General features: G+C 58.4%; 1 protein-coding gene across 13 annotated transcripts in view; it reads right to left on the reverse strand.

Annotated features, from left to right (window-relative positions):
- Window positions 1–12,663, reverse strand: part of SGSM2 (small G protein signaling modulator 2) — a 43,594-nt gene that overhangs the window by 5,465 nt on the left and 25,466 nt on the right. For 8 of the 13 annotated variants that reach the window (XM_037808108.1, XM_037808109.1, XM_037808104.1 and 5 more), the window contains 11 exons: window positions 11,904–11,968; window positions 11,679–11,824; window positions 11,064–11,192; window positions 10,627–10,809; window positions 8,547–8,933; window positions 8,152–8,276; window positions 7,611–7,693; window positions 7,278–7,387; window positions 6,719–6,815; window positions 6,063–6,230; window positions 4,332–5,867 (listed from right to left, as the gene is read on the reverse strand). In XM_037808108.1, coding sequence (XP_037664036.1) covers window positions 5,779–5,867; window positions 6,063–6,230; window positions 6,719–6,815; window positions 7,278–7,387; window positions 7,611–7,693; window positions 8,152–8,276; window positions 8,547–8,933; window positions 10,627–10,809; window positions 11,064–11,192; window positions 11,679–11,824; window positions 11,904–11,968 — 1,582 coding nt within the window. In that variant the 3' untranslated portion in view covers window positions 4,332–5,778. Of the gene's footprint in view, window positions 1–4,331; window positions 5,868–6,062; window positions 6,231–6,718; window positions 6,816–7,277; window positions 7,388–7,610; window positions 7,694–8,151; window positions 8,277–8,546; window positions 8,934–10,626; window positions 10,810–11,063; window positions 11,193–11,678; window positions 11,825–11,903; window positions 11,969–12,663 lie in introns of those variants that run through there. The other 5 variants (XR_005212562.1, XR_005212561.1, XR_005212563.1 and 2 more) reach the window with 1 other exon arrangement.

The following is a 12,663-nucleotide window of genomic DNA, read 5'->3' on the forward strand; positions in this document are numbered from 1 at the left end:
CCCTTCCCTGGGCTTGGCCCTCAGCTACCAGAAGGGGGTGGGGGTTTGCAGCCTGGCATTCACTCCCCTGGTTCCCTGGCCTCTGCTCAGCCCTGTGCACTCCCAAGAAGTGGGTGGGCCCGGGTGTCTGTGGGTTTGAGGGCCTCTGCAGCTTGGGAGACATGGACCAGCTCCGGTCTCGGTTCTAGGAGCCTCAAAGCTGCCCTGCTGAAGAGTCAGGAATTTAAGGTACAGGGGCTTGGCCAAAACCCCATACCCTTCCCAAACAGGCCCTGGGAGCGAGTGGACAAGGGAGTCGGGCCACCAAAGCTGGGCCATGAATGACTTGGGAGGAGGGCTGCTGCCTGTGTCTTCATCTCTTCCTTCCCCAGCCCCTTTCTCCAGTGGGCCTGCGGGGGCTGCTGGGCAATTCTTCCCTCTGAGGGCGGGGCAAGGCCTGGGGCAGGGCTGAGCCTGGGTGGGGGAGTTGGGGCTGCTGTGTGTAGAAGTGCTGCTTTCCCTGCTTCTGCCTTGGCAGACGGCTTTTGCTTCTCTTTTTATGTGGGTATTTATTACAAGTGGCCTTGTGTCAGACACACTCAGTTACACACGTGTGCACACTCAGCTCCCTACCTGGACACACACTCACCAATGGCCTTTCAGTGTGGGGGGCGGAAGCAGGTGTCCATAGGTGTGAAGTTTGTGTTGTTGGGGTGAGGGGAGGGCAGGGCAGGTGAGGGGTACAGGGAGGGAGAGTTTAGGGTCCTGGATCCTCTGGAGGGTCCTGCAGGGCACTGAGGCGGCCAGCAAAAGTCTCAGATAGATTCTTCCTTGAAATTAAAGGCTCCACAGACAGCTAAGAATGCCTTTTCAGTTCCTCCCTGGTCCCGGAGACCTTCAGGGGGGCTGTCTTGTACTTCTCATTTGGCTTTCCTGGTAGTTGGGGGAGGAGGGACTCTTACTGGGTCTCCCCCGCTAGCGGTGTCGGGAAGGCCCCTGGAGGCCCCAGGCCCACGCCAGGGGACAGTCCCACCTCCCGCGCCGGCCACCTCCCTGCCGTTGCAGCCACCCCCACCGGCCTGGTTGCTCGGGGAGCGGCTTTTGCTGTTCTGGTTTGAGGACTGACTAGGAGAGCAGTGGGAGCAGCACCGCCGACTCCCTCTCTCAGCCCTGCTCCCCCTCCCTGCACCCTGAGGCCAGTTCCAGAGCTGAAGCTGTCTGCCAGCCAGCTGTCCCTTGGGCCTGCACAGATACCTCATCTGCCCTCCGTCCCCCTCCCCTGCCCGGCCCCCCAAATGGTGGGGTCCCTGAATCTAGTGCCGAATGACTATGTCCAGATTGGTGAAGATGGGTGTTGTTGCTGTTTTGTTGTTTGTGAACGCTGTGACGCTGTATCCCCGAACAGGCATCTCCCCTCTGAGAGCCGCCAGGACCAGTCTGTCCTCACCCTGTGGGGCCGCCCGCCCCTCTTGCCCTTGCCCTTCCAGCCTGGGGGACGCACACAGACACACATTTACCTCTCATGCGTGTTTTACTTCTTGATGTTAAGAGTGGCTCACTGGCTGGGAGTCTTTACCTCGGGGGAGAGGGGGAGTTGGTTCCTTGGGGGGCCAAAGAAGGGCAGGGAATGCCTGGAGGGTGGTTTAGGGGTCACCACAACCCCTGCTCTCTCCAGGAACAGCCTCTTCTCCCCCCATCCCAGGGTCCCACCCCCTACTCCCCAAAGAGGTGGCCCTTGTTTACAGTGAGGACTCGGTCACTGTGTCTCCGTTTCCTGAAATATAAATCGTAGCGACCCCAGACTGTAGAGATTTTTATGTGTTTGGATACATCTGCTGTGTGGGAAAAAAGAAATCTACAAAAACCCTAATTTTGTACATATTGTATTTTTACTATTGAACTGTATTCTAGTGGCTGTTCATGCTCCAAGACTTTAGGTATTGAGACATGAATACTATCCATGTAATAAGCACTTGCCTGGAATAAGATATAAAACTGAAATAAACCTGCACTGAAACCTGAGATGGAGCTGCCAGCCAGCAGCATCTGGGTCATTTTATTGCAAAAGGCAGAGATCTTTAGAGAAAGACCTCCAGCAGCAAGCCATGGGGGTCGCCCAGCCTCACCAGTAGGTGTCTGGGCACAGCCCTCAAACAACCTTCATGCTGGTCAATTGTAGAAAATGAATTTGGAACCTTCTGTTCTGATCCCAACACCGGAAACAAGCCCTGAAAACTGCAGTTCTGGTCTTCCTTACACTTTTGCAACACTTTATACTTCCTCAAACCATTTTTACAAATATTATCTTGTTTCATCTCTTAACAGCCCAATGGAGTAAGTAAGTGGAGAACTAGCCACATTTTAGCAGGTAAGGATGCAGGTTCCAGGTGGCCAAGCGACTTAAGGGCTGCTTCCCTAGCATGTGCCACCCCCGTCTGGGGGCCTGTTCTGGAGTCTGAGATCCCTGAACCTGAGAAAGTTGCAGTGGGACAAGTAGAAGCAGGTTGCCCCAGGGTCTGGACACAGAAGGGTGAGAGGCTTCCTGAAGCGGGGGTGTTCTTCTGGGGCTGTAGTTACAAGTCACTCAGAGAGCCCATAAAGCTGATGTTTCAGGGAAGGGAACTGGAAGGGGAAGAACCAGGTCAGGGGCCAGATCTCTGCCAGCAAACCTGGGCCTGCCAGCTGCCGTGGGCATGAGTGGTAGAGAAAGGTCAGGCGGCAGAGGTGGCCTAAGTCTCGCCTTTTTCTAAGTCACTGACAGCACCTGCCTGACTCCAGGCCCAGACAGGAGAAGGGAACTGACTCAGCTTCTCTTCCTGGGGTGGGACTGGATTGGGGGTTACTCTTGGGAAAGGGAGTGGCGGCTAGGAATGTCGTGGAATCCTGGTCTCTGAAAAAGGACCAGCCTCCGGGAATGGCCAGACCCAGTCCCCTTCCCCATTGCCCACAGCCTCTTTCAAGTGTGAGATAGTGGCTCCATCTGCCGGTTACTCCAGGGAGTGCTGGTCATTTCCCCAACCCCCTCAGTGTCAGCAGTGGGGACACAGAAGCCCCTGACCCTGGGACTCTGAGCCAGAACCACTGAGAGTTATCACAGTAGCTTAAGGTTGAATAGAAACTCTCCTCCCTGCATGCAACAGAGGTCCCCCCAAATTCTGCTGGAGCATGCAAGAGAGGATCTGTGGTCTGGGCAACCAAAAAAAAAACTCAACATATGAATCCGGGTTCCCTAAAGAAGGAAGCCTGACTGTCTAGGGTTGTGAGGGTTAGCTGAGATGGGGTTCGCTGCACCCCACCAGTGCTGCTTGCTCTTCCTACCGCACATATTGCCCCCTCCTGCGGCAAGGCCATCATTTTGGCAGTGCAGTTCCCTCTGGTCTGGCAACCCTGGGAAGGACATGGGAATGTGTGAGGGCTGACCCAGGGCCTCGGGTGCACTTTCAAGTGGGGTCACCAGCAGAGGGAATACTGTTAGCTCCAGGCAACAGGATGACAAAAAGGTTGGGGGGAGGAGGTCACCCCGAGGGGCTTATAAAAGTGATCGGTTTTCTGGCCCAGAGTGCTGGTGTCCCCTGGCTTCTTTGGGCTGCTGTGGGCCACCAGTCTGCTCTGCCCTAACAGCTTGTCCATTTCTAAGGCCATGAGCTGGGCCAGACAGGGAGGGCTGGGTCCTCTGACGTCCAGTTCCATATGACAACAGGCCCTGAAGTCCAGAAAGCCAGTGACCTCTAGCACCAGAGGGGTTATGGAGCCCTCCATCCGGAGCCATAAGTGGAGCCATCTTTTGGGGGAAGAGTGGCACTCCAGGTGGGTAAGGGCAGCAGGCCTTTTCTCCCCCTCAGCAGGGTCTGCTCCTCTTGGCCCCTCCCTTTCCTGGTCCCCAACACCTGCCTGAGGCATGCACCTAAGTGGGTGGGAGCCAAGGAGCTGGAGGGGTAGGGGTCTTCATCATGGCTGGGGGGAGGGGGTGTGCTGGGGGCGCTGGAGGCTCCTGGAAATTCCCAGCCAAGCTCTTTCGGCTCATTGCTAGAGCTGTCAGGAGGGGCCAGCAGGCTGGGGAGCGCGAGGGGGCGGGACAGGGACCTACACCCTGGCTCATCTGGTTCATCCAGAGGCTCTGGGATAGGACCGTGGGTCTGGGTAAGGACCCCCAGGCTGCCTCTGAGTACCAGGGGTCTGGCTATCATCCCTGCTAGTACCCCTCTCCTGGACCTTTGGTTCTCTCTCTGTGTCCTCCTTGCCTTTTGGGGCTGGCCCTCTTTACCATTCGACTGTGGAGGTCATGGAACACTCCAACGCACTGTCACTGACTGCCCAGTGCCAGCACCCCCAGCAGCCCCCAGAGCCTTGAGTGTTGCCAAATGCTGTTTATTGTTACACTGAAGAGTATAGTTTCTGAGTCAAAAAACACACACTCTGCTCCTCACAAAACCACTGAGTCACTAAGGCAGGCACACAATGGCCACCCGTGCTTGGTGGAGGCCAAAGACTCACAGGTGACATGGGAAGGCATGGGGCAGGTTGGCCCTCAAACAGGCCGTGCAGAACCCAGGGGCGGGGTGGGCTGGAAAGGCTGTGCTGGATGCAGAAGGGCTGCTGGGCCTTTCTTCCCAGTTCTCAGATGCAGGGACTCTACCAGACCCCAGTGACTGCTAGGCAAGCCCAGCCTCTGGTAGATGAGGCCCCAGGCGAAGGGGGCAGTGAGGGGACAGAGCAAGCAGCATGCCTAGGCCGGGGGTCAGGAGCTGGGCCCTTCCTAGCACCCCAATGTTTGAGGCTCCTCCAAGGGTCCCTGGGCCTCTTGGCAGCCTGGGAAGCATGTGGAAGGCAGAGCCAGCCATAATTCTCCCCAGGGACAGACAGGGACGACCCAGGCCCCATCCCCCCTTCAGCCCCAGGAACTTAGCGGATACCTGGGGTGGTGATGGGCTGCCCCAGAGCTGCGGGGCCTGTCCCTGAGAGGAGGCTGTGATGGGCTTGCCTCCCAATGGAACCACTCCCAGATTCCTCTGGAGAGCAAGTACCCCCACTGCATTCCACATCATTGAGCAAAACCATCATGTAGTTTCCAGGGGTGCACAAAGCAAGGGAAGAGTAGGAGTGATACTGTACAGATACCCGTGGGTGCACTGTACGGGGCGAGGGAGTGCACGGAGGTCACCTCAGGTGCCAGAGGCAGTGGCAGTGCTGCTGAAGTGGGCTGCTCCTACCCAGGGCCTGCATCTTCTGGCTGCCCCAGCACCTCGGGGGAGGGCCCGGAAGGTGGCCCAGAGCTCCTGCGCCTGGGGCACATGCCCAAACTGGCGGTCCTTCCGGCTGCCCCAGCTGGGGCTGCTGCACGTTCCCGGGGCCTGCAAAGGGGCTCTGGGAAGAGCGATGGCCCAGAGCTGCCTTACTCTAAGCATCCCTCACTAGGCAAGGCAACCTCAGCCTCTGCTAACTCCAGGGTCCCAGATGACTCAGGAGAGTCCAGGCAGACGCTGCAGGGAGCACTGGAGCAGTGGGGCATCCCCAGCTGTTGGACAGAGGAGTGCAGTAGGTGTCCCCCAAGCCAGCAGCTCCCTGAGGCCAATCCCTCCCAGCCCGGCCCTGATCTGATGGCTTCCTGGGCCCCGACCTGCCCTGCAGAACCAGCACTGCCCGGAGTCGGAATCTAGGCTCACAATCACTTTGTTAGGAACACAGATGGGCAGGCGGGATCACCTGGGAGTCCCCCGTACCCCTGCACTTCTTCTGCTGGGCCCGGGAGCCTGGAGCCCAGGTCCATGCAGCATGGCTGCTGCCTTGCAGCTGCAGCCCTCACTTGTTCTCTATGAGCATCTGCACCTTGTGGACAAGGTCCCGGGCAATCCGCAGGATCTCCTGGGCATCGTGATGCTCTGCCCGTTCTGGGGGGGGGAACATGGATAATTGTGGTGAGGCCCAGAGAAGGGGGCGTTAGACTGGGGGGAGCCCCACGGCTACCACCCTACTCTGTTCCCGCCTGCTGGACTCCTGACATCCTGCAGATGGAGAAGGGACCCTGGCATTCCTATGAACCCCCTCCCCCTGCCCGGGGCCAGGATGGCTGGACCAGCTCGTACCATTGAAGAACTTGATGATGTCGGTGAAGTCCATGTCGTTGTCACGGATAATCTCACGGTAGGCCTCCACCAGGGCCAGGGCGATGAACAGGACGAAGTGCTCTGAGGAGATCTGTCGGGCTGCCCAGATCACCTCCCACACAGCAAACACATCCTCGTACAGCAGCTCTGGGGGACAGCAAGGGACTGGCGTTAACCCATCCCAGCCAGATACCCAGGGTCAAGGCTGAGCCGGGCAGGCCTGGCTGCCCACGGTCCCCTGGATGGAGCCGGGGTTAGATCTCCTGTGGAGTTAGAGCTCCTGGGGGCCAAAGTCCCAAGACTCACCCATGATGCCCAGCCTGGCTCAAGAGGGGGGCTTCTGAAGCCCATCTGGTAATTTCTGTCCACTGGGCTCTTCAGACTCCACACCTGCCCTTCACTTCAGCTACAGCAGCTCTGCTTCTATGTGCTCAGGTATGGATTTGTTTGAAAGAGGTTTTGAAGAACCTTGCCTTAGGGTAGTGATTTTCAGCCCTAGCTGCACCTTGGAATCACTAGGCACCCATTTGGTAAGTCTAGAATTAGGGCGCTGGTCATTTTTAAAAGCTCCTGGGGTATTTTAAAAGCTCCCACTGCTCCTGACCTTGAACCCCATGATCCAGCCCACCTCTTACCTCTCTTAAAATCTAGCAGAAACCAGCGGTAACAGAAGTAGAAGTGGGTGTAGTCTCCGTTCTGATGCATCAGTTCAAACAGCTCTGAGTCCAGGATCTTGTGAGGGTGAAGGTGAGGGAAAGGCAGAGGGACTCGGTGGTGCTGCCTCTCCCCACTGCCCTGCACGCTGGGACCTCGGGCTCCCCAGGGACATGCCTGGCCATTGGCCTCCCTCTGCTGCCCCCCACCCCCTGCCTGAGACCTGGGCACTGTCCCCTCCGGTCTCCTTGGGTGGGGCCGCACTTGGCTGCCATCGGTCTCTGGGTGTACTCTTTAAAGTTCTGCCACTTTCTGGGTGATTTTCTCATCAACCCACCACTCACCAGAACTTTCATAGGCACTAGTATTCGCATATCAGACTGCTGCTCAACTTGTAACATTGAAAAAAATGTCTTCTTAAATGAACAAAATTCAACTTATCTCTAAGGGGCATTTTGGGAGTGTCCCCTAGCCTCTCTGTGGATGAGGGACAAGCCAGCTGGTGCCTGGTCATGTGCCTACAGGGGCTGCAGACCTCACCTGGATGAGGGAGCGCATGTTGGCAAAGTGGGTGTCCATGGCACCCCCATTGGGGAAGTTCTGGCTCATCCTCCTCATGAGCTGGCTGAAGCAGCTGTAGGCCAGCTGATCTGAGGGGAGACAGGAGGGAGGGGTTGGGGGGACCCCAGTCCCCAGGGCAGACTCCTCACTGCACTGTGCAGGGGTTGTCTGGGTCCAGAGGGCAGGGCTGGCTTATCCTCCCTCCACTCCAGACCCAGCGGCCTTCCCTTCCTTTCCCCAGCTCTCGGCCCAGGGCTAGCACTGGTCTGGGACCCCTGGCGTGGAGGCTGGGCCTGGGTCCGCGCCCCTCACCATTGTCGAGGATGACCAGGAGAGGGGCCAGCAGGTCACACATGCCCTGCACGTAGCCCACGTCCAGATGCTCCCACACGTAGCTGCAAGGGCAGGCACAGTCACCGTGGGTGTCCCCCACCCCCTCTCCCCTGGGGGCCCTGGGGGCAGCTTAGGGAGAGGCTCCCAGAGCAGCCTGCTGCCCAGGAGCCAGCCTTCCCCGCCCAGGACGCATGCTGGGAGTGCCTCATCCTCGAGGCAGTGGGGACCAGGAAAGAGAGACCCGGAATAGGCCATCTCGACCTGGCTGCAGGGGCAGGGGGGCCTGGGGTGAGGGAAATCAGGTAAGGGCACCTGAAGAAGTGTGCCGAGGCGGGGGCCTGAGAGATGGCTGGGGATGAAGGGGATGGGGTGGAGGGTGGCCTTGCAGGGAAGCAGCATTCCAGGCAGAGGGAGCCAAGGGAGGTGCAGGCGCAGGAGTGAGCAGCCGGGTGCCGGCGGGGGTCTGACCTATCCCAGAGCCACCCCACCACCTTCCCGTATCTGGGCCCCACAACGGCACCTGCACATGATGTCTCGGAGCCTCTCGAGGTTGGGGGCTGTGAAGTACCAGTAGTTGCGGTCACATCTCTGAACATCCTTGTCTATGCGGTGCAGGTTTAAGGCCACGGTGTCCAGTAACTCTATCTGGAAGAGTGGAGGCCCCTCAGGGGAGACTGGCCAGCCCCTCTCAGGTTGGGGACGGGGGTGATGACCAAATAGAAAAATGCAGCCACGATAGGGGACGAAGGGAACTGAGAGAACCAAGTCCACTGGGGATGCTGAAAGAGGGGCTCAGTGCCCCACTCTGGGACCGTCAGAGCTCCCCCACCTTGTACCCACCACCCCTTTCCCCAGAGCTGTAGGATGCCAGGAGGGCCCTGGGCGCAGCTGAGCAGCGCCTAGGAAGGCACGTACAGTGTAGGCCGCAGCGCACACGGCCGCCAGCTTCTCCCCTTCCTCCAGTGCACCAGTCCTTGGGGCCTCCTCCTGGCTGGGATCTTGGGGCTCAAAGAAAGCCAGGGTCCCTGGGCCCAGCCCAGCGGGGTCTTCCTCCCCAGCGCCGTCCTCCTCCTCAAAGCCCCCGCTCTGCCCCTCGTCTATGCTCGACTGGACGCCCGAAGCCACAGAGTAGTTGCGGGAGGACGGCAGGCCTGAGTCTGGGGAGTCGAACTCCACGGATTGCTGCTGCTCCACCGCACCGGTGCCTGGGGGCCCGGCTCCTGGCTCTGGCTCCAGCTTTGGCCCCAAATCATCAGTGTCCTGAGGGCCTGGGGGCTCCAGGTCATCCACAGAAATAAACACCTGGTGGTGGTGAACACAGATGGGGCGCTCACACCCGCAGGCCGGCGCCTTCCCTGGGCCCCTGCCTCCTCCCTGGAGTCCAAAGTGGGCCCCGTCCCGGGACCCCAGCACGGCCTCTCCTGGGCCCCGAGCGTCCTTCTCTGCCCCGCCAACCAGGTGGAGAGTTGGGTTCTGGACAAACATGAAGACCCTGACTTCAGCCCCACCCAGGCCCCCTCCTCAGGCCTGGACACCTGGTGGCCAGTTTGCACTCATTCTACAAACGCCTGAAAGCACGAGATGCCTCAGCCAGGGTCGCTTCATTAGTGTCGCGACAACCTGAGGGGAGGGCAGGCCGGAGGCTTTAGGAAAAGCAAGTTGTTTCTTCCTTATGTGCGGCATTGAATGTACAGCAGAACAAGGCAGGAAACTTCTCCAGCAAGTACCTCCTCGGTTATATGAGCATCACTCAAGCTGAGGAGGGTGAGAAGTAGAAGGGAGTATACTGCACTGATGGGAAACAGCCCTGGCAGGGACATGTCCCAGGGAGCTGAGATGTGTGCTTCTCCATGAAGGAAAAGGGAGACCGAAAGTAGGTTTCACTGCAGGCAGGAAGCGGGAAGTGCTGGGTAAGTAACAGGTAAGGTCGGGCTCTGAGGCCATCGGGAGCCTCAGAGGCTGCTGCCGCCCTCGAGCCAAGCAGCAGCGGCACAGCACAGACTCTGGGTTTTTACAAGACTCAAAGCCGGAAAGAGAGAACAGGGGATCATTCATGGATAGAGGACTATTAACAAGGCACATGAAAAAGGAGAGTGCATCTTGATAGTTCTATTTCTTTAGGTCTTGTTCCAACTTGAGTTTTCTGATAATATTAATAAGAGTTTATTAAAGTAACATGAATACACACTATCTAAAGAAATTTTTAAGAAAAAATTTCTTTAAATTTTAAAGAAAAAACCCCAGGTTAATAGAATAGTGTCCTTAAAAATGAAACTTCTTATCAGTGCTGGTTGGGCCAAGCAGCCGTACTTTAGAACTCACTGTTCTCATAAAGGCAGGGTGACGCCAGGCAGGCATGCCAGGCTCCGAGCTAGCCTAGAATAGCCAGTCCTATTGGATGATAGAAAGCATCACAGCTTGTGTGTTTTGGGGGAGGGGTGGGATTTTTGTCAGTAGACACCAGCAGGACCTCTCCAAGGGCTCCCCTGGTCCCTGGCCAGCAGCTCCAGGTAAAGCCTCCAGAATCAGAGACATTAGAGCTCAGAGGGGAAACTGAGGCCCACAGAGGGGAAGTTCTTGTCCAGATACACACGTCTTGTCAGTAGTGGATCTGAGAGTAGAACCCAAGGCTGCCTGTTCCTAGCCCTGAGGCCTCTTTACAAAGAGGGAAGGCATCCCTAAATCCCTACAAATCCATCTTTTCCACCTAGTCCACTGAAAAAGGACACAAACTCTACACACATAGTTAACACGTGACATCTGTGTAACACGCTCTACTCCTCAATGCAAGTTCACCTCCAGTGTCTTATTTTCTTCCTACAGCACCCCCAAAAGGACAGGTATTTCATTTTTTCAGTTGAAGAAAATGAGAGAAGACCCTTTCAGCCTTTCTCCCGGGCCTCCATGCCAGTATTAGAGGAGAGAGAGGCAGTGTGCAGGCCTGCTGTGAGGGAACGCTGGTGGCCACCCCCAGCCCCAGCCCCGTCTGGCTCACATCGTTGCTGATGGTGGAGTCTCGATGGATGAGGCGCTGCACGTGGCTGTCAATGCTGCTGCCTGAGGAAAACTTGGTGAGCGTGGCCGGATGAGCCTCCCGCTCCCGCTGCCGCACCGCCGCCTCGCAGGCCTTCCACTCTGCCAGCACTCGCTGGTACCTGGCTTCCACCACCATGTCCACCTGTACTCAGACCACACCACAATCATGGAGTGTCGGGGTAGGGAGCTGCACCAGGCCCTCCTCTTCAGAGGCTGGGGCAGCTGGAGGCTACAGCAGGGTCTCAGTGAGGATGCTAGGGTCACTCTACTCACTTCTTCCTCTGCCATGTTTCTAGCAGCTGCAGAAGGGGCTGAGGCTTCAGGGCCTTCTCCCTGGGCTGCCTTGCTCCAGCTATCCCAGCTCCCTCTCCCACCCCAGGAGCTGGCTTCCCCTACCTGCTCCATCTCTTTCTTGCTCATGCCAAACTTGTAGTGGCCAAGCAGAAAGGGCCAGACGTCCTTGCGGATCTCGTGCTCCACGCCTCCGTAGTAAACTTGCCGCAGCAACTCCAGCTCCTTGTAGTTCTGAAGGACCCAGAGAGTAAAGACAGTGCAGGCCCGTGGCCCCTCCAGCCCAGCTGGGTAAGCCCCCTCCCACAGAGTGCTGGGGCTGCGGAGGGAGACCCAGTCACTCTCCCGAAGCCCAGACAAGTCCTCCCACACCCCAGATTAGAGCTGGTTGAGATCTGTTTTGCCCCTCCTTCCTTATGGCAGGAAGCTGAGCCCAGAGAGGTCCAAGTATTTGCCCAAAGTCACAGAGCAATGCAGAAGCAGAAGGGATTCCCAGTGCAGCCCTCTTCCCATGTAAACTCCCAGGCTAGCGGTCTGCCGGTCTGCCGTGGCCTGGGTCACTCCACAGCCACCAGCCCTGGCCTGTCAATCCCATCCCTACCTCACTCGACCGAATGTCTGTTCTGTCCATGAACGCTGCTCCCAGAGCAGACTGCTGTGCACTCACCGCTGCCCACCCTGGCCCTCCTACCTGGCCTCTGGGAACCCCAGGGTGTGTACCTTTTTGTCCTTCTGATACTTGCTCCACACATCCTTGGTGAGGCCACCCGTGGCCCCCGGAGGCCGGTCGGGTGGGATAATGTTGTGACGCACCAGCGCTGACAGGTGGGTCCGGACCGTGGACAGCTGGCGGCAGTAGGCCAGCCCTGCAGCAGAGCCAGGAGGCGGTGACCTCGCTCCTCCCCCACCCCGGGCCCCACGCTCCCCGCCTCAGCCCACACTCACAGCCGTAGAAGGCCCGGGACACGATCTGCCGCCTCATGCTCTTGCACAGAAGCCTGAGGGGTAACCTGCAGAGACAGCCCGGCTCAGGAGCTGGGGACTGACGTGGGAGGAGGACGAGAAGGAAGGCCAGCCTGGGCTGGGGGGACAGGGCAGGTGATTGGGTGGGTGCGGGAAGCAGGAGGCCCAGCCTGGCGCACCTTGGCAGGCCCCCCGAGAGGGGCAGCCACCCTGGGGGGCAGTGCTGAGCGCCCGGAGGCTCCAGGCCCCTGCCTGCTGTGCTGCATGTGTTCCTCGGCCCTGCTGAGCTGGCAGGAGATGAGTCCGCTCCAGGGTCTCCCTCACAGAGCTCCCTCCCTGTCCTGCACTTTTGGGGGTTGCAGACACCCCAGGGCCTGGGGGAGCAGGGAGGTGTGGGCGGCAGGGCAGCCCTGGAGGCTCAGGAGCATCCTGGAAAGTGGCAACCAGAGCCACCATGGAAAGTTCTCCTTGCCTGACAAGCTTCTGTGACCATGGCCTGCCCAGTGGGCTCCCTGCCCCTCACTGCCTGAGGCCAAGGAGATGGGGATGAGATACCTCTGAACTGACACAGGCAGCAGAGGGGCAGGGAGCCCAGGAGACTGCAGGGCAAGGCAGGGCCCTGGATCCAGAAGCTGAGGGACCAGCCTGACCCCCAACCACCCAGGGCACCTTGAGCAACTAACTGCACTGTAGTGAATCTAGGTTTCCTCACATGAAAACAGAGGGAGCATCAGGAAGAACA

Source organism: Choloepus didactylus, chromosome 18 (genome assembly GCF_015220235.1).
Source record: "Choloepus didactylus isolate mChoDid1 chromosome 18, mChoDid1.pri, whole genome shotgun sequence".
NCBI lineage: Eukaryota > Metazoa > Chordata > Mammalia > Pilosa > Megalonychidae > Choloepus > Choloepus didactylus.